At 45.7% G+C, this 20,364-nt stretch overlaps 1 protein-coding gene across 1 annotated transcript; it reads right to left on the bottom strand.

Annotated features, from left to right (window-relative positions):
• Positions 1-8,960: 8,960 nt before the first annotated feature.
• Positions 8,961-19,808, bottom strand: LOC142557035 (putative serine carboxypeptidase CPVL). The gene is made up of 4 exons (XM_075668581.1): positions 19,621-19,808; positions 16,312-16,504; positions 11,595-11,922; positions 8,961-9,837 (listed from the first exon to the last, which is right to left on the bottom strand). Exons 1-4 carry the CDS (start codon positions 19,749-19,751, stop codon positions 9,002-9,004), a joined length of 1,488 nt encoding a protein of 495 aa, XP_075524696.1. The 5' UTR covers positions 19,752-19,808; the 3' UTR covers positions 8,961-9,001.
• Positions 19,809-20,364: the final 556 nt, after the last annotated feature.

Raw genomic sequence — 20,364 nt, 5'->3', positions numbered from 1 at the left:
GTTGACCAGGCAACAAGCACTTGAACAAGCACTACAAACGTGTCGTTATGTAACAGAAATAACAAGTACGTTATAGATTAGAGAAAAAATCCCGTGTAGCTGAATTATTGTTTAAATTCAGCGGACAAAGTGGAGTAAATTGTGCAATGCTTAGATCACAGAGCCATAGTCTGTAAGAGTAAGGGAAAGGATTGCATAATGGGGGGGGGGGGAGGTGGCTGCTGTGATGGAGCCAGGAAGTTTGCATAATTTGGCCGACGCAAGGCAGTGCGTGCAGTCAATGTGATGAGCCCTTGCCCGCAGCGGAAGCAAAATAGGCTAATAATAATGACAATTACCACATCGATCATGGCCGGATGGTGTTCTGTGGGGTAACGCGACCAATGCAGGATTATTGTTTTAGCGTGGTGCGAAATACACGAAAGGATGCTGAGTGAAGTCATATTGAAAGCGTACCTCATTGAGGTGCAACTGAAGTCTGTAAGTATGTGATGGAGCTTTGGAACTGCGTCGGAAACACTTTTGGTGTGCATGTCCTTCAAGCGATCTTAAAACTAAGAGAGTTTTTGTGAAAGTAATCATCATTTAGAAACATTTTATACGTAGGCTGTACATGGAACATCCCTTCCGAGTGACGGGAGACTTTCTAAAATTGTAGAAAAGCTGCTGAAAGTATTGGCAATTTTTTTAATCTTCGTCATACCGCAAATAAAGTGGTGCCCGCCTCTTGTTTTTCAGGAAGGTCCGCCGTTGGAGTGGCGCATAAGGTGATGAACAGAAAGCCTCACCACCTTTCGCTACAGTTTCGAGGGGTCATGCTTGGCGTTGGATTCCTATTCCCCCTTCTAGACATCATCAACTCGTCTGATTTTCTTTACTACACAACACTTCTTGACGACTGCCGTCGCTATTTCTTCACTCAAAGATTTGAAAAAATTCAGAGCATTGTTGCAGCTATGGAATATAGAGAAGCAGCCGCACTACTTGCCAAACAGTTCTCAACATGCGCAGCCAAGGTCAGAAAAGTCTATTCGAAATTCTAACCGGCTTCGATCACCATGGAAGCATTACAGCTTCCCGCAGACCTAAGGAACTTTTCGCATACTATTATTATGCTAACAGTACAGAATTCAAAAAGATTATTCACGTCGCGTCATCGCGAACACTTGACGGTACGAGGCGTGACATAGCGATGCAGTTAGCATTGACTGACTTTTTCGTAGACCACCGGAAAACATTGGTCGACGTTATAAATAATGCGCGCGTTCTTTTTTACACGGCTCAACTGGACGCCGTATTTCCAGCAGTTAACATTGAGCAGTCGTTTAGAAAGTTGCAATGGCGTGGTTCAGAAATGTTCAACAAAACTCAGCACACGCTTTGGCACCACAATAAGAATGCCTCACTCGAACTCCTCGGTTATGTCAAAGACGTCGGTTCGCTTATGTACGCCACGGTCCTATTAGGAGGTCACTACGTTTCGTTGGATCGCTCGTCCGCAATAAGTGAATTGTACAGCCACTTTCTCGAATTCACGAAGAAGTCCCATCCAGATCAACCGGCTACTGGAGACGTCCCAACTTGTTAATTAAATTCGCCATCTTGGCTGTCTCTTACGTGCACCATGACAAAGAAAATAAAAACTGGCATGACGGTGTAAAAATAAGTTTTTGTTGTATACTAACAAGCTGTCATCAAAAAATAGTGCTTGGTGCAAGATCATTTTACAAATTCTACCTTGCTTTTCCTTATGTTTATTTTCGCTAACTAGCTCCTGTATTTTTATTTCGTGATATGTTTGAATCTCACAAGTGGAAAAAACCAGACACCGTCAGGGAAGACAAGCCTGAGACACGCAGAACCCCCCCCCCCCCCCCCATCTCATTCTTTTATCTCTCGCAAATGTTAAATTACGAATCTACTACTGCTCTCTCGACGACTTCTTTACTGCGATTGAGATAACCAAACGCAAGGTAACAGATTCCCAACTTTCTTACGAATAAAGGTTGCACGACATGCGCCCACAAGCTCTGCGCACCCAACGTTGCACTGTTTCCTAACCTTCTTTCTATATGCTGAAGTAGCAACGTCTACAAAACAAAGCATGATACCGAAGCGTATATATTGCACTGGGTACAATTTATTTTCGTTGATCTATTTGGTCGCTTTTGTGAGCAATATATTGGAATTATTATTAAAGACTATGTGAAATGGGGCAGTGCAATAGTTCTCAGAAGAAATTCACCCTTAGGTATGATTCCTGCAAATCAAAAAGACCATCATACCGTAAATTTCAGGCAGTGAGCAGTTTGCACAGCCCACTTTATATTTCGTCATTTCATGCCTGGTATTTGTAGGTCATTCTTGTTGTTTTGTTTCGTGTTTTCATGTTGAGCTCCCCAACATCGTATATTCAATATCACTCAAACTCGCTTACTTTGACCACTACTCAGCCACCCCACGCAAATACCATTATCCCTCTTAGAAAATTCGCGTGCGCAATGCTGAATCCGTTCAATGTTAGATTGCATCTAATTATGTCGCTTGCAGCGTATTTAGGTTTGCAGCTGTGCTCTTAGGGCAACGCCACAGAACCACACTTCAACGTAAATAAAGTTCTGTTTTAATTTATTTTTATGTGGTTCTCGGGAGATGTTGTCGCCCTTAATTGGCGCCGCGGCTACTCCTTTGCACAAAGAAGTATGAAAACGAAAATAAATAACATAAACCCATAAAAAATAAATACGTCTCCAAGTAATAATAACACAAAGTCCAGTCGCATATGTACACTAACGCCACACTAAAGCTGAAAGTCAACTGAGAAACACAGCAACACTAAGTCCAGTCACACATGTTACGTGCAAAATCCACGATCTCATTATGAGGCACGCCGTAGCGGGGGACTCCGTGTTAATTTTGACAACCTGAGTTTCTTTAAAAGGGCCCTAAACCACCCCTCGTGCTTGGCGAAATAACATAGTCCGCGCGTAGCATACGCTGCTGTCTCAGCCAAGTTTTGCTGTCGTACGCGGTGTGTGGAGCTCGCAAGCGGATCGCGAAGTGACCTTTGTCTCAAACGCTCTCTTTTCAACAGAAGCCTGCCTCCTTAGTTTCTTAATAAGGCAGGCTTAGGCTTTATTTCGTAATAAAGCGGATTCCCATACGCGACTGCTATTTGTAGCTGTGGTTGCCTATGCAGCGTAGATACCGAGGCCGCCGCGGGGTGCCGCCACGACTCCACTGGCTAAACACACTGCGGCTTGCTGAGGACAACCGCGTTTGCCTTACATTTAGTGCATCGTAAGGCACCAAAAGCTGTAATCGTGGCGTCTACGTTAATATCCAAAATGAACTTTTAACTGCGCGCCACGGTGACAGTTAGAAGGCGGTGCGTTGTGAGCACGCCCCACTGCACTTTAGCCTTCGCAGTGTAAGGCACTGAAGAATTGTCGGTGAAAAGAAGTCCCTCTTCCGGCGGAAGTCCATCTTCAGCGGTGGCTTCATGCACTTTGTCCGCTATCTATTACAAGGCAAGTTCGTTCAGATTCTCTAGTCTAGTCACTTAATTGGGAAAACGACGGTGGCAAAAAAAAAGCGAACACCTTTGGTGCAGTGTGGAGGCTGAGGGCTGACTTGTCCTGGTTTGAACTCAGACGTTTAATAAGCTCCTACATCAAGTCGGCTTCCGTATCTGGAGCCAGTGTAAATAACATAAAATAAATATTTTTTTCTTAATTTCTACTACCGGACGTACTCGTCGATGGGCGGGGGGGATTCCTGGCCTAAACGCCATCTCGAGCCGCAAGAAATGGTCGGCAACGGTGAGATAAAAAAGGCAGTCCTCACGATCTAGGATCGTCGGACCTGTTAACGTGGCGCCGGAAGACCCGAACTTCACAAGATCGAGAAAATCTGCGGACGCAAGAGCAACTTCTGTGGATCCGGGATCAGCAGACCTCCTCTTCGTGGTTCAGGGAGACACAACCGTCGCAGTAACGGCGTGGAGTCTCATCTGAACACATGAGGAAGATGAGATGCAAATATTGAGCCCACACTAAATAACTATATTTTTTTACTCAAGTAGTCATCACACCCCTAAAAATGCAGAGGCAGCGATCAGCAGTGATGGGGAAGGTACCAGCGACGGCAGTGTTGATCGACATCAACTCTGAAAAGGCTGGGCCAGACTCAATTTATTCCCTTTGCTTAGTCATTTAATACTCAGCTACTGTATGCACATAAACTGCTTTACAGTTCTTACATTTTTGTTCGAGCTTGGCTTGACAGTCATCCTTCTATGTTTTGTGCTAAATATTCAGTGTCACTACGCTTAATGGCATAGCTATGTTCAATGGAATGACGTAATAGTTCTGCGGAAACTCACAAGGTGGAGAGAAGTCATTAATAAAGGGAAAAGCCGACATTCAACCGTTCGTAGCAAAGCAAATGCTACAAAGGAAACCCGTACGGGTTCCTCGAAAGGAAAGCCTCGCCGATGAAGAAAAATTTGTCCTGGTCCGGGACTCGAACCCGGGACCACCGCCTTTCCGGGATAGCCGCTCTACCATCTGAGCTAACCAGGTGGCTAGCAGATGACACGGCGAAGTCGAATTTGTCAACAACTCGAAGCAAAGGCAATAGTTTGACGTAATAGCTCTGCGGAAACCCGCAAGGGGGAGATAAGTAATTAATATAGGAAAATTTGCTACGAACGAGTGGATGTCTGCTTTTCCCTTTATTAAACATATACTACGTTTTCCTATTCAACCAGCTATGCCATAAAGTGCTACGAAACTAAATATTAGGTAGAAAACAGGCGAGGCTTCTTGTAAAGACAAGCGATAGCTTCGTGTTAAACCAGAAGAAATGTGTTGCTGAGAGCACCTATTTCTTATCTCTATTGGATAATGTTATGAGTCGCGTTGGTACTGGGAAGGTTGCACGGCTTCCAAGGTCAGTGCGCGTAACAAGCAGCACCAAGTTTATTGGTAGAACGCACGTCATGCGCTGGTATCAGGTTTGGCTCCCAAAGTCATCACGTTTGATTATATGTCTTCAGCATCGACCTAGCTGTGATTACACTGTCTCTGAGATCAGACCAGTCTACGCCGCCAGGCAAAGGGGGGGGGGGTTGGTTGAGAGGATCGCAAGGTCAGAAGCTTTGCTTTGAGAAGCTGAATATGACATCTTAATTGGGAGTAGCTATGCCCCCGTGTCCTGATATATTGGCACAATCTCAAGAACACCACCGAGATAACTCCCGAACTTTACTATTGAGATGAAGTGACGCGTAGCGAAAATCCAGAAAACCATTCACTTCTCGTAAAGGGGTCGAATGGGTCAGAAATACAAGGCCTGTCTGAAGAGCATCCGACAATGCTCCCGGAAATAAAACGGAAGCTTCACCTGGTGTTTTCGTCGTCCAATGCCCTTTAAAGTAGACCCACCCGGCTTCCACGCACCAAGTACTGCGATTTTTCCGTTTCTCGAAACAATCTTGTAACCCTTCCTCGGGAATAGAGTAGAGGAAGGAATAGAGTAGCCAATGTGATGCGCTTGAAGTTCTCTTGGGTGTTAAAGGGCGTTATTTTCAGGTGTCCTTTGATTATTAGGAACATTCGAAACCCGCATACGATCATGCATGTACGGATCATAAGGAACTTTGCGGACCAACAGAATAGTGTCCTTTGTCCACAAGAACTCCATCACATGAGTGGCATGAATATGAGCGTTATTCTGGTGTACTTTCCAGGTCCTTGAATTCTTTCTGGCCACAAGTTAGGCAGGCACCCACTGCATACCCACATCGTGTTTAAACTGCATTCATAGCTTCTTTCTTGTTATCCACTAGTTGAGTGATTTCTCTGGTAGTTAACCAATGGCGTCACATTATGAATGCTCGTATTACACGAACAATCGCATCATTATCATTTGTTGATAACCTCCCAAAGCGTGGCTCACTCTCCCCAGTTCGGGCTTCTTTGGGGCGGGTGTATCATATCTTTATCTGCTTTATGTGCGTAGTGTCATTTCCAAACATTGTTTGAATGTTGCGCATTGTTTTTGCTTGGCTGTCATCACGATTTGAGCAGAAATGTGTGCGGTATCTTTGTTCAGTTCGCTCAGTCACTATCGCTTGCTTAACATCACGTCGAGACGACACTTCTAAGCAAAACTGCTCCCACACAACGGCAGACGCAAGTGTAGGTTATAAACGTCACCTGCAGGCTAAACACATCGCAGACTACGTCACACAGTGGGGTCAACCTCCGTCCTGCAGTTTTTTCTCTAATAAATAAGGTTGGATAGTTTTCATACAGGACTCGCAGCTACCCGTTTTGCCTGAAGCGAGCAGGCTTGGCGCCACCAAGTCGGGCGACGTCGTAGTTGCTATGGAACGGTATAAGTCGGTATCGGTCGCCCGCAGACTACAGTCTACGGGCGACCGACGAAAAGCGCACCGGTGGTAAAAATCTGGAACTTTATTTCACTTTTGCAGCTTGCAAGTTAAGGTACTAAAATTCGGTGCCTTCATAGCCCATTCACAGATCCCGACTAGCAGAAGTGGAGGCTCGTCGGGCGTAAGCACGCCACGCCTGCGTTCGCGCCAAGTACCACAGCAGCAGGCTTCGATGCTGGAAGTTCGTCGTACTTGGGACTTATACATTTCGGTGGGCTACCTGGTTGAGCGTTGCAAGTACATACAGCTCGAAAAAAAATAACAGCCTTACGAGAGCGACACAAGGCGAGAACGAAGCGAGAACAGCGCCGCGCCTGGTATACTAGTCCTTCCCTGTGTTTTCATCTCTCCACTCTCTGTGCAATCATGGCACTTGGGTGCCGCCATTTCTGCCTCTAAGAGAGGTGCATCCGCCTATGGCCGAGCGGAGAAGACTGCGAGCTAAACATAATACGATATATCGGGTATTTCGGTATACCAAACTCGCATAAAGCGAACTTGAACTCCTTTGATCCGTTCGTTACAAACCAATTTGTCGACTCCTGTGGAGAAATTAATTAAAGAAAGAATAAATCAAGACAAGAGTACGTGAAACAGGGAGTAATTTTCTCTGCGATTCTTCAGTGTGCAATTGTCGCACGTAATTGTGGGTCCGTGCTTTCGGTGGCCAACAGAGACGTAGCCGCCTTCAGGCGAATCCCGTTATAACGAACAGATCATGTGCTATAATTGTTCAATGTGCCAGATAATTCGGTATTCCCAGTTTCCCGAATAACGGGCACGTAGGAACGTTTTATCATGATTTCCTTATATAAATGGATTCGCCATTTATCTCGGAAAAATAAGATAAAGAAACGACAGGTTTATTGAAAACTAAACCATATTCAGTAGGCAGTGCTCTTTTCCGCGACCTAAAGTATTTCTCAGCATCACTAAGAATAGCTCCCTCGATGCACGAGAGGGCGCATATAGACCTCCTCCAGTCAGCTTCCTTCATTGTCGCGGAGCAGTACCGGCGCAGCCCATCCACCCCAAAAAGTGACCATGAAGCATAGGGCGACGGGGCTCCTCGGATGGCAGTAGGCGCCCGAGGTTCGTTATTGCCAACGTCTTTTTCTTTATCAAGGCGCCACATGAGAATTTTACATTAGGATCGGTCACGAAGTTTCTCGTGTTCGCCATACAATATGTTTCACTTGCTCTGGCTTCGTTACATTCGGGTCTGACACTAATTCAATAAAGGTACATCCCCAGTCTTTCTGGTGGAAAGAATATCGCATCTGTTCACCAGAGCGGTACTGCGCAATATGTTTGTCTTGTGCTTGAAGCATCCGGTGAGAAGTGATAACTTTCGCCAGGCAAGATAACAAGGGGTAGTACATGTGGATGTCATAAAGTAACCTCACGCTCAAAGAAGAATGGCGCAAATGAATAGGGAAGCGATAGAAAACACGTACAAGCGCAGCCTAGCAATAATGGTATATTTTGAAAAACACTCAAAATATATACCCTGGCATAAACACCTGTAGCAGCTTAAATATTAGTGGTTAAATAACGAATTTCTAGTGAATACTCCCCGATAGCCTCGCCACGTTTGCGCCATTTTTCCTTGAGTGTGCATTACCGACAAGCCCGATAGTCAGTACTCCTTAATCTGATGACACGTCACGTCGACTCAACCGCCTCTGGTGTGTATTCTACTATATGTCACGCGCGCGAGAGAGAGAGATTGTGGAGATGAGGGGGTACTATTTTCTGCAGCCCTTTAAAAGGGAGAACGGCTCGCCTGCTGACTTTTGCAGGGCTATTTGTCCATGCGAGACCAGGACGTGCACCACGCAACTGGCTTTGCGCAGGTGCTATTTAGACCCCCGAAAGAAAGGCTATAGTAAACCAGCGGGTGCATGTAGTGAGCATCAAAGCTCGTGGTTTCGTCAGTCAAGCTGAGAGTTTTAATTTCCCTGTAAGCTCGCCGGCTCTAATAGACAGGTGATGCACAAGAGCATGCAGTTTAGGAGGCATTCTAGCCTACTTCTAAAAGTTCTAAAAGGTATCCCGTAGTATTAAAAAAGCGCGAAGCACGATAATGTGAATGAAGCATGTCGCTTCAGTGTAAGACATCATAAAAGTATCGATGTATAGAACTTGTGCGGGTGCTGCTGGAATACCGCCCCCATTGCTCGGCGGCCCATAAAGCGGCGAAGGCGTTTTGCGCTTCTTGAAGACGACGGGCTTGTGTGAACGTCTGTGAATATTAATGCAATTTCTATTAGACCACAAGCGCCAGCGAACTCACCGCTGATTTCCTTCTTTCGGTCTCTCCTCTCTCTCCCTGTCATCTTTGTTTTCTCCTTTCCCATTCCCCCGGTCTCGGGTAGCCAACCGGACTTTGTTCTGGTTAATCTTCCTGCCGTCTGCTTTTCTCTTTCCTCCCTCCCCCCTCAGAAAGATGTTTGCGTCACTATATTTTGAGTTTTATACTAGTAATCCGTCAAATGTGTGCTTTTTTAGCAGTTTTATTGATTAACAGCAGTTTCCTTATCAAACCTTCTGTTGCGAGGTGGACGGAAGCTGATTTGCAAACGTCACAAAGTGACCGTACAAGTCGCTTACAGCTGCCGAACGATCCAAAGATATGTGATGACCCCCGAAAAGGACAGTAGCATACATTAGCGTGCCCACCTTCTTCAAGTACCCAAGAAGACCCAAAGAAGGCTTGTTTTTCCGGTACCAAGGTGTGCGTTGAGTCTTGTTGAACGCTTCAGACCAACGCCACTGCAACTTCTTGAAAGACCGATAAATGTTAACGGCCGGAAATACAGCGTCCAACTGAGCGGTGTAGAAAAGAACGGGAACTCTGTTGAGAACGTCCATGAACACTGCCCGCTGGTCTACGAAAAAATCGTTTAACGCCAATTGCATTGCCATCTGAAATCTCGTGCCGTCAAGGGTCCTGGTAGACCTAACATGAATCCTTTGCTTGAATTCTGGACTGTTTGCATAGCGATAGTACGCCGAAACTTCTCTCGGTTTTTGAGGGCTTGTAATGCTGCCATGGTCAAGGAAGCCGGTGAGATTTGTGAATAAACTTTGTTGGCCCTGGACTTGCAAGTTAAAAACTGTTTGGCTGAGTAGTCCAGCAGCGTTCTGATACTGCTTCGCAGAGACCAGTTTCTGTATCATAGAAAATCTCCCGGCAAACAGCTCGCGACCATGATCGTCTAGCAGTCCGGCGCAGTAGAGGTAGTCAGCTGAGTTGACAATGTCCAGCAACGGGAACAGAAACGCGACGCCAAGCATGACCCCTTTGAAGCGCAAGGGAAGTTCTTCCGGTGTTCGGGTCAATACCATCTTTGCTAATCCAACGGCTGACCTTGCTGTAAGCAAAGAAATTGCAGAAAACGTAATGAGACAGGCAAGATAGAAAATAAATACTGTCACCTCGCGCGGCGATAACTTGACAAAGCAATGCAAGCATATCAAGCTGCAGCAGTGTTGAGTCAGTATATCTCCTGCCTAAATATTGGGAAAGTGCTGATGCGCGTACTTTTGCTTTTAGTCCCGTGATTGCATTTCACCGGTTAAGAGATGTTGAAAGTTATCGCTTGCCCTATGACGCGCGCGTCTGTATCGGAAATTTCTGGAATGTTATAGCTGGTTGTACTTGTTGTCCATGTTTTCGCCGAACCCTGCGTAACCAGACGGCATGCGCGGCGCGAATTTTGTACATTCTGAAAGGCACGCGCGCACGAATCTTCGACGATGCACATAAAACTAGCCGACGCGCTTTCCCTGGAGAGGGGAAATTTGACGATCGCCGACTTTGCTTGCAGCTATCGTTTTGCTTGAGTGTTACTTGTTCTTCTGGACACAAGTTCGCCCAGTAAAGAGTTAAATTCGTGACTCCAAGTTTAGACACTTCGTCGTTCTTCACCGTCACTACAACGTGACGCTGCTTAGTCAGAACGACTCCTGCCAAAAAGTTGGAGAATGTATTTTAGTTTGTCTGCCAAGGTCGTCATTTATCTCCAAGGCGACATTTCTTCGCCGTGGCCCTTAAGGCCGACCCACATAGAGCGATTTTCCGGCGAAAAAGCGGCGGGGTCCGCCCGGAGGCCGGTAGCCGAAACGTAGCTGTTCGCCGCCGATGAAGCCGCGGGCATGATATTGTCACGTGGTAGCGACGGCTGAGCACGCAGCAACAAAACTGTGATTGGCGAAACTAACTTTATTGGGCGAACCGGTGCCCCGGAAAAACAGGCTGTAGCACTCAAAGCCCAACAAAAGCGGCGAACACAGTCGGCAATCGTCGAAAATCTGATCTGCCGGTCTAGCACGTCGGCTTTTATACATAAGCCATTGAAGGTTCCAGAGTTATCGCTGGCGGCCGCGTGCCTTACAGAAAGTTCTGCGAAATTCGCGTCGCACATGCGTGCAATTAGATTATAAAAAGTTCGGCGACAACAGGCAGCAGATAGAGCCATCGATAACATTCCAGAAACTTCCGATACATGCAGACGCGTCCCGCGCTGAGCGATAACATTTGTTAGACGATGGAACGCGGTCATTCAATAAACAAGTACACGTGTCAATATTGCCAGCCCGTCGCGAGCCGCCCGCAGGGAGCGACATACGCAGGTGGGCAGCACGGACCAATCAGGGCCAAGTTCTTACACGCTTAGCCATAACATGAGAGCGGCCACAAACACTTCGCGCGTCACGTATAATAAAAGTACCGCTAAATAATAAATAGTTCGCATGTAAACACAAAACTGTTTTTGTTTTCACTTTACTGTGTAATAAACTACACGATGCTTTCAGCAACGCTGAAATTCTGACGGTGGCGAATTGTTTTTCATTGCATGTGTGTGCAAAACGACGATGGCATGCCGCCATGCCACCGCCGAAAGTTCTTCAAGAAAGTTTGCTCCAAGTGAGCCCGTCTTTACAGAGACAAGTTCACATTTACGAAACTTATGCTTCGAAGACAAAATATTAAATTTACCTATTGCAAGGACACCATGTTCCGATTTCATATTAGCTATCTGTCTCTTAACTATAGTACATCTACTAGCAAAACGTGTTTTTCATATAATCACAAAAAATACCAATATTTGGCTTGTAGAGACGTTACCTCCATAGGACTCTCCTGCGATGTAAAAGTCACTGCCCTTGTACTCGCGAAAAATTCTCAAGAAACGTCTGAGAAACTTCATCAGGTGGATAGAAACCTCTTCGAGGGACGTAGGGTATTTTCCTTTTCTGTCGAAGCTGTATCCCGCCCCTACGGGCTGGTCTAGGTAGATAATGTTGAATTGCTTTAGCAGGCTATGCTCCCTCCTATAAAGATTATTTGTGACGCCGATTCCAAGAGGGCCATTCTCCAGGAACTGGCCAAAGAGTGCAGATTTGCCTGGGCCTCCTTGCAACCACAGGAGAAGAGGCTTCTTAACGCGCTTTTCCTGCGAAAAGAAAAATATAGGGTGTCAAATAAGGAGACACCTTAGCAACATATTATTTTTGTAATTTAAACCCTCATTTCACGGGTCGAAATGGTAAAGGCTACAAGTCTATGAAAATGTTTCACCATTGGTAGTTACGCTGTTATGCAGCGTGTACATACAGCACGTTACATAATACGAAAAAGGTGAAGCCTCCATAATACGTGCTTGTGCACTTCTACAAACGCCTTCGCTGCGCAGTTCTAAGATGCCGGGCAGCATAGCGTAACGGTGGCCAAGTGGTGGAGCACTGGTCTCGTATGTGGTACGTACGTGGATCGAATCCCAGCGCCGGTGAGACGCCACCGGTGTTCATAATTGGTAGAAGTGTCGCCCGGATTGGTGCTCAGCTAGCTCTCTGGCCTTCCTCACCTCGAAAGGACGCTACAGATACTGCGAGGCTTCTGGGTATCCCTTGTCCAGCTACAGACGTTTTTCAAGTAGGCCGTCAGCCGGAGCTGCGAGAGGCAGACGATAGCTACCGCCGGGTATATATCGGTAAAACGAGGTAAAAGCGCGCTCCCTGGCATGCGCTAGGCTATCAGGAACACGCATCTGATGGAAGATTGCTGCCAGCGGACCAGTAGACGTTTGTTCTTTTTTTTTCTGTGGCAGGCCTCAAGGTGGAGTAAAGTACTGCACCTGCGCCACCACACCGCTGCTGATAGCTGTTTGGCGGCTGTGTACCATCGCTCCCCATATGAAGACGGCGAGAAACGCAGGTGGGAATGCACATTGAAGGAACGGCGAAAAACTTCTCTACTTTTTCTCGAAACCGTCGCAAGCTAGCGACAGCTGCTCGGCCAGGAGAACAATTCGGCCACGCCTCACGCGTTCCAGCTCATACCGAACGCGATTGTACGTAGATAAGGCTAAGCACCACACTCAGGCGACTCTAATGAACTGAAAGCTTCTCATAGGTGCAACGCCCATTTAGAAGAATGGCAGTCGGGTTACATCTATATGGAATGATATAACACTTGCGTTTAACTTGTCGTCGTGTGTTCCTCGTTTTCTACTAATTCCGTATGTCACCGTGCGTGCCCCAGCGCAACACAACGATGAAGCTACAGTACTTACTAAGAATATTCAATGTGATACGTGAAAAAAGACTGTGTAGACATGAGAACGAGCTTTTTTTTCAGAAGGACGTGGAACTAGGCTGGTTCGTTATGGTCTCGAGCGAAAGGTATGTTTAGCGCAGATAACCGACTGCAGTAAGATAACAGCGGAGTGTATAGTATCATGTGCCCCCTGATGGTGTTTGTCCAGATCTTTAGCTGAACTTTCTCTTTATTAAAGTTTATTTCGACAGCATGAGTCATATTCGCACTCATGGTTCCCCCTCCCCTTCCTCGGCAGAATACAGCATGCAGACTCTACAATATATGTTTAACGTATGTCTGACCATTGTGCCTTACAAGGATGACTCTGGCACAGCTGCGATGGTTTCGCAAGGTATTGTGTTCGAGAGTTCCAACGAATAAGGCAAAAAGTGGAAATTTAGATTCCTAAACCAAATAATAGAAACATCCCGCCTGCACTATTCTGCCTTCTATTCTTCCATACATAGTTTCAAGCGCCGTCAGTACCTTGCGCTTCTCCCCGCACAACATACGCTTAGAAACAGCTTGCTCCTTAGACAAAAGGCTACATCGTTCTTCTCTTTACTGGCCTCCAATACTTCAGGCTTTTAAGCAAGGTGCTGAAATGTAGGAAATACAGGTTAGGCTGCAATAACACCACGCGCTTCTTAGTCATTATACGCCAGATTGCTATGTGTTTTCCCTTTCATTTCCTAATTAGTCTGTTGAATAATTTCTTCGCTTTTGCAAAGCCTACAGCCGGCGTAGTCATTGCCCACTCCCTGTCATTAGAGCTGTTCTGTTCTGTTAACCGGTTTTACGACAAGCGAAGTGCTATTGAGAAAATACGTGATGTTGCTCTGGCTCGCTACTCACCCTAAGTAAACACTTGTGCCTATTGGGCACTCTCGTCACAACATTGCATAGCAAACAAGCAGCAGCCTACACTTACTCTAGGCTGTAACAGCCGGCGATACCGAGAAATGGCTGTGTGAATGCTCAAATATACTCTATATTGAAGTATCGGGATGGATGACCTGTGACGGTGTCCCCTCTGGTAGGTTGCATCAGGAACAACAGGATTGTCAAAAAATCAGTCAACAGAACTGCACACCTCAAATGGAAGTTGCTCCTTCCGAAACCGACATCTCCTTCTCAGTTTCATGTGCCAAAACTCCGATGATGAGGCACACCGTAGAGGGGGACTCGGAAATAATTTTTACTACGTCGCGTTCTTCAACTTGTGGCAAATGCGTTGCACACTAGCGTATTTGAGGCGGGTCTAGTAACGTAACGTTTTTTTTGTTGTTGTTGTTCAAAAAGGGAGTTCAGTGCTGTCGCTTATGCTTCGTTTTGAAAACACTTGTTTGCTCCTGCTCTCGAAAGAGGGCGAAGATGTATCGCGAAACGGTATTACACCTGCTGCGCAGCGCGTGTAAAAGCGTGTGAAGCTTGGCCAGTTTCATCTTTTGCGGGCTTGAGAATGCTCGCCTGGCAGTTTATAATATATGTACTTCCACAGCACCTGATACGTTCATGGTTCCAAGAGTTTTGTGTCCACTACACGCATTAGCAATGTACCTGGCAACTTGTGTCATTTGCTTTTAAGCACTCGTCCTGCCTGGTCTTCGTTTGTTGAGTCGTCGTGCGTGCGGTTTTTTTTTTTGTACTCTACGCCAAATCTGAATTCTTACAAACTCGCCCGAACTTCAGTTCTTGTAGACAACTTGTAGAGTCGACGACGACGAGCAAGGTGAGCCCAGTAAAACGACACCAATTTACTTTACCAGTCAACAAGGCATACAAAGATGGAGAAAGAAGCACGCACAAAGCCCTGCGTCGCCGTGAAGCATAACATCGTCACTGTATAACACATTTAGGAATTTTTGTTCGCAATCGATGGCTTTTTGGTATCAATCTAAGGATACTATAGCCCACCGAGTTGGCAACACTGGTCGGCGGTAACAGTGTGTGACGTGTATCACTTCTCCTGCAAAAGGCGACGGCGAGCGGCTATATGAGTAAGGCTCGATGTGATGCTTCCTTGGGTTCTGTCGCCATTGACACTGGTGCCACGATTTCCACGTGACGAAGGGCCGTTGTCGTCGTTGGTGGAACGAAAGCGTGAAAAGAAAAGCGTAGTACCCCACAAGACGGGCTGTGCGGCGATGACGGCTGCGCTATGGCGCCGTGGTATCGAGCGGCGTCTGTATGAAAACAAAGTGTGCTACTCACAGCATTCTCTTCCTAATGTAAACCATGTCTCTATGGAATCATACTACAAACTATTGACACGCGACATGAAAACACGTGTACAGCCGCACTCAGATTTCGAATTAGGGACTATCGCAATCGTCGGTGAATTATTTTCATGATTCCGCTTTCTTCTGTAGCCATAAAGAGAGAGCTAAAATTTTATTTCATTCTATACCATCTTAGCATTTACAAATAGGATAGCACCAGCTTCTGCGTCGAGATAACAAAAAAAATTTTTCTGGTGGCAGCGTAAGGACAGAGCTAAACCATTATACTGCTGCCTGGATTAAGGACAACTATGCTGAAATCTACATAGCCGAACGACAAAACAGGGAAAAAAAGCATACGGCGCAAAAAAGAACTATAGAGAAAGCTGCGAACCGATCAACAGTGCTCGAAAAGAAAAGGACGTTTGGAGCCGACGTTTCAATAACGTGACATGTTTTCATAATTCTCCTTGCCGAATTCTCCTTGCCAAAATGTAAATAAATTAGTTGTTTCACGTGCCAAAACCACGATTTGTTCATTAGGCACGCCTTGGTGGGGGGCTCCCGAATAATTTATAGCACCACGGGGTTCTTAACGTGCACCTAAATCTAAGTGCACGGGTGTTTTCCCATTTTGCCCCCTTAGAAATGCGGCCGCCGGGGCCGGTATTCAATCCCTTGATCTTTCATTTAGCAGCCCAACACCATAGCCACTAAGCAACCACAGCAAGTGCCGAAATATTGCCTCTACATAAATCACTTGTTCGATCATTGCAAATCACTTCAAGCCTCCATCTACCTTTTAACAACTGCCTCATTTATTTGGAACGCTATCAAACAGTTTTTATCTGCGTCCGTCACCGCTTCGAAAGAGTTAGGCCGCTGCTACCGTAAATAAGAGGGCTAGGTGTGTCCATGACATATATATTCAACGTCACTCAAGCTGTGTCACAAAGGCTAACTTCCTAAATATTCTTCCCGCTGATATTAAAAGGCAGCAGATAACCATTACAATGTCTTACCTCCGACTTAATGTGCAAGAAGAACATGTACGAAGAGTGGCTGCCCTCGTCCACAGGAATGTACCCCGAGTAGGCTTCCAAGTTTTGGCCTGGAGCAGGGAGGCAAACACGGCTGGCTGTTCTCATTTCCTCCAGTGATTTCTTAGGAATCTGGTCGTTCGTAGGGTGCAGTAGAAGGTCATCGGAGCGTTTTCTGAAACAAAAAGGCCATCCCTGCAGGTGAAGTGGCGTTCTTTCCCACATCTCACTATGCGAAGTGCCAGAATGTTGTCACCAGTTTTGACCATCACTGGCGATGATGTTCAGCGATAAAGGAGAAGGCGGTGTGGCAAAAATGGCAATCGGACACATTTTAATGTGTTTTTGCGGATCGTTGTTCACTCCAATATGGCTTAAGATGCAATGAAACCAAAAAAGAAAGAGAGAAAGAAAGAAAAAAACGAAAGAAAAAAAAAGAAAGAAAGAGAAAATTAGGAATCAGGCTCATAATAAAAGAAGGCAACTCTTCATGAGCAATCATCAATTCCTTTTTCGGTCCTCTCGGCCTGCATAGGCGCTTCGAAAACCACAGATACTTTAAAAGACTCACTAGCCTAAGTATTAAACTTTCTTTTTCTGTGATTCTCTCAGTATTCACTAAAACATAGCTGCACTTACACAGAACAGGTGCCATTCGTTGAAAACTTTGTCATCACAGTGCAGAGAACTGGTTCAACTGTGTACCTTGCTTGTGGCGAGTACTCGATCATCTTCTCCGAAATTGAGAAATTATATTGCATTTATGCTTTTGCATGATCTGTACTTTGCATTATATCTAGCCGCTATTTCCTGCATAGGAAAACCCTATACACTGACTTCTGTTCAAAATTTGCCTGGCTCCTCTATTAGGACTTAGATCTTGAGGCGGCACTGACAGTGATTCATGCGTCGGAAAGGCTCACTGAACACTATTGACACGAGCGCGGACAACACGCAGACAAAATAAATCATTCACATCTCGGAATATACGTGAAACGAAACGTTCGTGAAGCGGTTAATGAAATTCTATAAGACTGCCAATTCTATTCCCGCGTCTCAGACTTCCAAATGGGCAGATGGCACGCCCGCATGTGCCCTCTAGCTCACGCGCAAGGCAATATGACGTTGTTGGCGAGGGCACGATAGATGCATAAGTGCGGCAGTGGCCTAGCGGCTAGAGCAACGGGTGTTTGGGCTGAGTGACGGAGGTTCGGTCCAACTATGGAGCAAAAAGTAATTAATTTTAGGCCGAAAGCCTTGGGATCTCTATGTTTGAAGGTCGCGTTGTGAGGTGCATAGAAAATCGGAGCTCTCCTGCCCGCTGCTCGTGCGTTCGTCGCCGACTTCTTCCGCATCGCTTCTTCCGCATCGCGTCTTTCACATCGCTGCCACATCAATGCTGCTAAGCATGGAGGAAAAAAGGCACAGTTAATGTAGAGTTAATTCAGGCACTCGAACCCGCATGTTTGGTCGCAGTCGTACCCTCGACCTTTGCTAGTAGTCGAACGCACAGCCTTTGGTGTTAATTAGAACGGAGTTGGTGAAGACACAGTTAATTAAGGTAGCTTTAATTGAGGCACTCGAACCCACGACCCTTGGTGGGCGAAATTAAGCAATACGAAGTAACTACGCATTCGAATGAGAATATTTTTTTTCTATAAGTATGAGCTATTCGCATGACATCGGCAGCACTGAGCAGCACACGTCAGTAATGTCCGGGGCGGTAGATGTAGATCCTTGAAAATACTGGGAGCCTCCCCAAAGAAAGCTTTGCTTAACAAAGTTCTTCTTTGCAAAGCTTTTGTTTTCGTTTTCACTAGAGGCTATGTATCGTCATAAGTTATACACAAGTCTTTACAAGGATCTTGGGTTACATGCTTATATGTATGCTTGCGCACGTTGTATGCGCGAATGTGTCATTTTGTGTATCACTATGTTTTCGAACCGGATTAGCATAGCGGACTAGACCGAGAGAATGCATCTCTTTGTCTCTCTCGAGTTTCTGCAGGACGAAGAGGACAATACAGACAACAAATCCTGGGTAGGACTTTTGTAGTCCCTGCCTACGACCTTTCGTGTTGTTTTATGAAGACTGTAAAATATTTCACGTTCCCCCCCCCCCTTCCATACATCGTTTTTCCGAAGGGAAGAAACGATAACAATTGCGCTCTTCACGAGCCTACACCTCTACTTCTCACGCCAGCATATAGTATCTCCAACCACCGAAATAAACCTTGAGCTCTCATCTATCACATCACTCGTAATCTACGTTTCAGGCGATCAGAAGCAGTCGAAAGCCCCTACAATGGACGCCGTCACAACGAAATTGCCTGCATAACGAATGACTTCAAATGTCCCAGCCGAATTCCTATCTTTTATGCGTATTGGGAACGCATTTATAGCAAGGACTACGGCAAAAGGTTGCCTGTACAACAAATAAATAACTTAGACGTCCACGACGGTTGATTTGTTGCTCTATAACGAAACGCGCGTGGCGGCACCACAGCTGCCATCCACAGCCATAACTGAGCTACTGCAACTGCGCAGTAGATATAATACACGCTTCCCTTTCCCTTTCCCCCTCCCACGCACACATGATGATATGCTTGAAGCTGGTGGCTGATTACAGCCTGGAAAGGAACGAGGCCAATGTCGACGAACGAATTGCGAAATATGACAAGGGAGGCAATAGCGGCAGTCGCTGCTCTGCAGCTGTGCCTTGCGTCGGTCCTGGGTTTCACCGCGGAGCACGCCGTGCGCGTCGAATCTTTAAGGTCCGGCTATAGTCAATAAATCCATCGAACTTCTGAATAGATTGCCTTTTCAATTACTGCCGGATAATGATATCATTTTGCTCAATGTGCTTTGGTTGCCCTACTGCACGCGGCCCGGTGTTCGATCTTTGCGAAGAAGCAACCTGAAGGACCCCATGCTTCGTCATTGAGGCGTTTGACTGCGTTAATGAAATGGCCGTAATACAAACAAGGACGTCATTGAAAGAAAAACCTAATGTAATCCTAATGGACAGGCCAACGTTTAGATAAGGAAACCTGTTATCGTCGAAGAAAATTTTCTTGTTGAGACATTGGCTGCATCCTCACGTTTGACTTATTCAGACACTGCTAACATGCGTATTACTGATTGTACTTCTTGTTGTAGTAAGAAAATCCAATGTAGAAAATTACCAGGTGGTACAAACACAGCAAGAATGAAAAAGTTCACGTTTTTTTTTTTTTTTGCTGCATACACCACACCACAAAACGAGGTTCAAATTTCTGGAACTCTACTTACTGTCCTTTCGAAAATGGTGCGCATTTCGTGGTCCCAGAAAATGCTTGAGCGTCACAGCATTTGCACACTGCTAAAGCTAAAGCCGAAACGAAAATACCTTTGTAGACACACGCTAGCTTCATTGCTTCCATTGAGAGAGTACATAAGCATCTGCCCACAGAAGCCAGGTGCCTGTGACGCAACCGTTTCGCACAGGTAACCTGCTGTATTTATTGCACGTATTAACTTCTGAAGCAACCACGACGTTGGAGTCTACACGGTAAGGAACTACAATTGTCGCCGCTAAACGTCACTAGCTACAGTAGCAATAATGGATGGCGAAATTGTTATTTCTTAAGACTTTTCAAAAAAATAATTTCAATGCAAGAACAAGAGACCCTTTTCTTCTGCTCTAGGAATAGAATCCACACAGTTTATGATATTCAAGTGCATTGCTTAAGCCAACTGCAACGGAGTAGTAAAGGCCAGAGCGAATATTAACTTCAAACGGCCTGAGTAAACTTAAATGCTGCACCGAGAGCAGATTATCCGCAAAAAAATCAAGCCCTATGACATGCCTCTTTGCGCTCAGAACCTGCGATCATAGCTTAAACCTGAAATTTAAAAAAAAAGAAGGGATATATTCATTGTGACGCGAAGTTACGAACAAGCCCTTTAATGTCATGACGCACATCTAACTATATCTGTCTTGTACTTGTTATCAACAAAATCAATCACTTCTTCTGAGCCCCAGATTTGGTGTTG

The sequence above is a fragment of the Dermacentor variabilis genome, chromosome 9, assembly GCF_050947875.1.
Source record: "Dermacentor variabilis isolate Ectoservices chromosome 9, ASM5094787v1, whole genome shotgun sequence".
Classification (NCBI taxonomy): Eukaryota; Metazoa; Arthropoda; class Arachnida; order Ixodida; family Ixodidae; genus Dermacentor; species Dermacentor variabilis.
This window is presented reverse-complemented; position numbering and strand designations above follow the sequence as displayed.

Coding starts and splice junctions, on each gene's coding strand:
- LOC142557035 (XM_075668581.1), bottom strand. CDS start 19,751: ATGGAAGCAATGAAGCTAGCGTGTGTCTACAAAGGTATTTTCGTTTCG. Junction 11,923..16,311: donor TCTTGCACATTAAGTCGGAG/GTAAGACATTGT, acceptor TTCTTTTCGCAG/GAAAAGCGCGTTAAGAAGCC. Junction 9,838..11,594: donor CGCAGGAGAGTCCTATGGAG/GTAACGTCTCTA, acceptor CTTTGCTTACAG/CAAGGTCAGCCGTTGGATTA.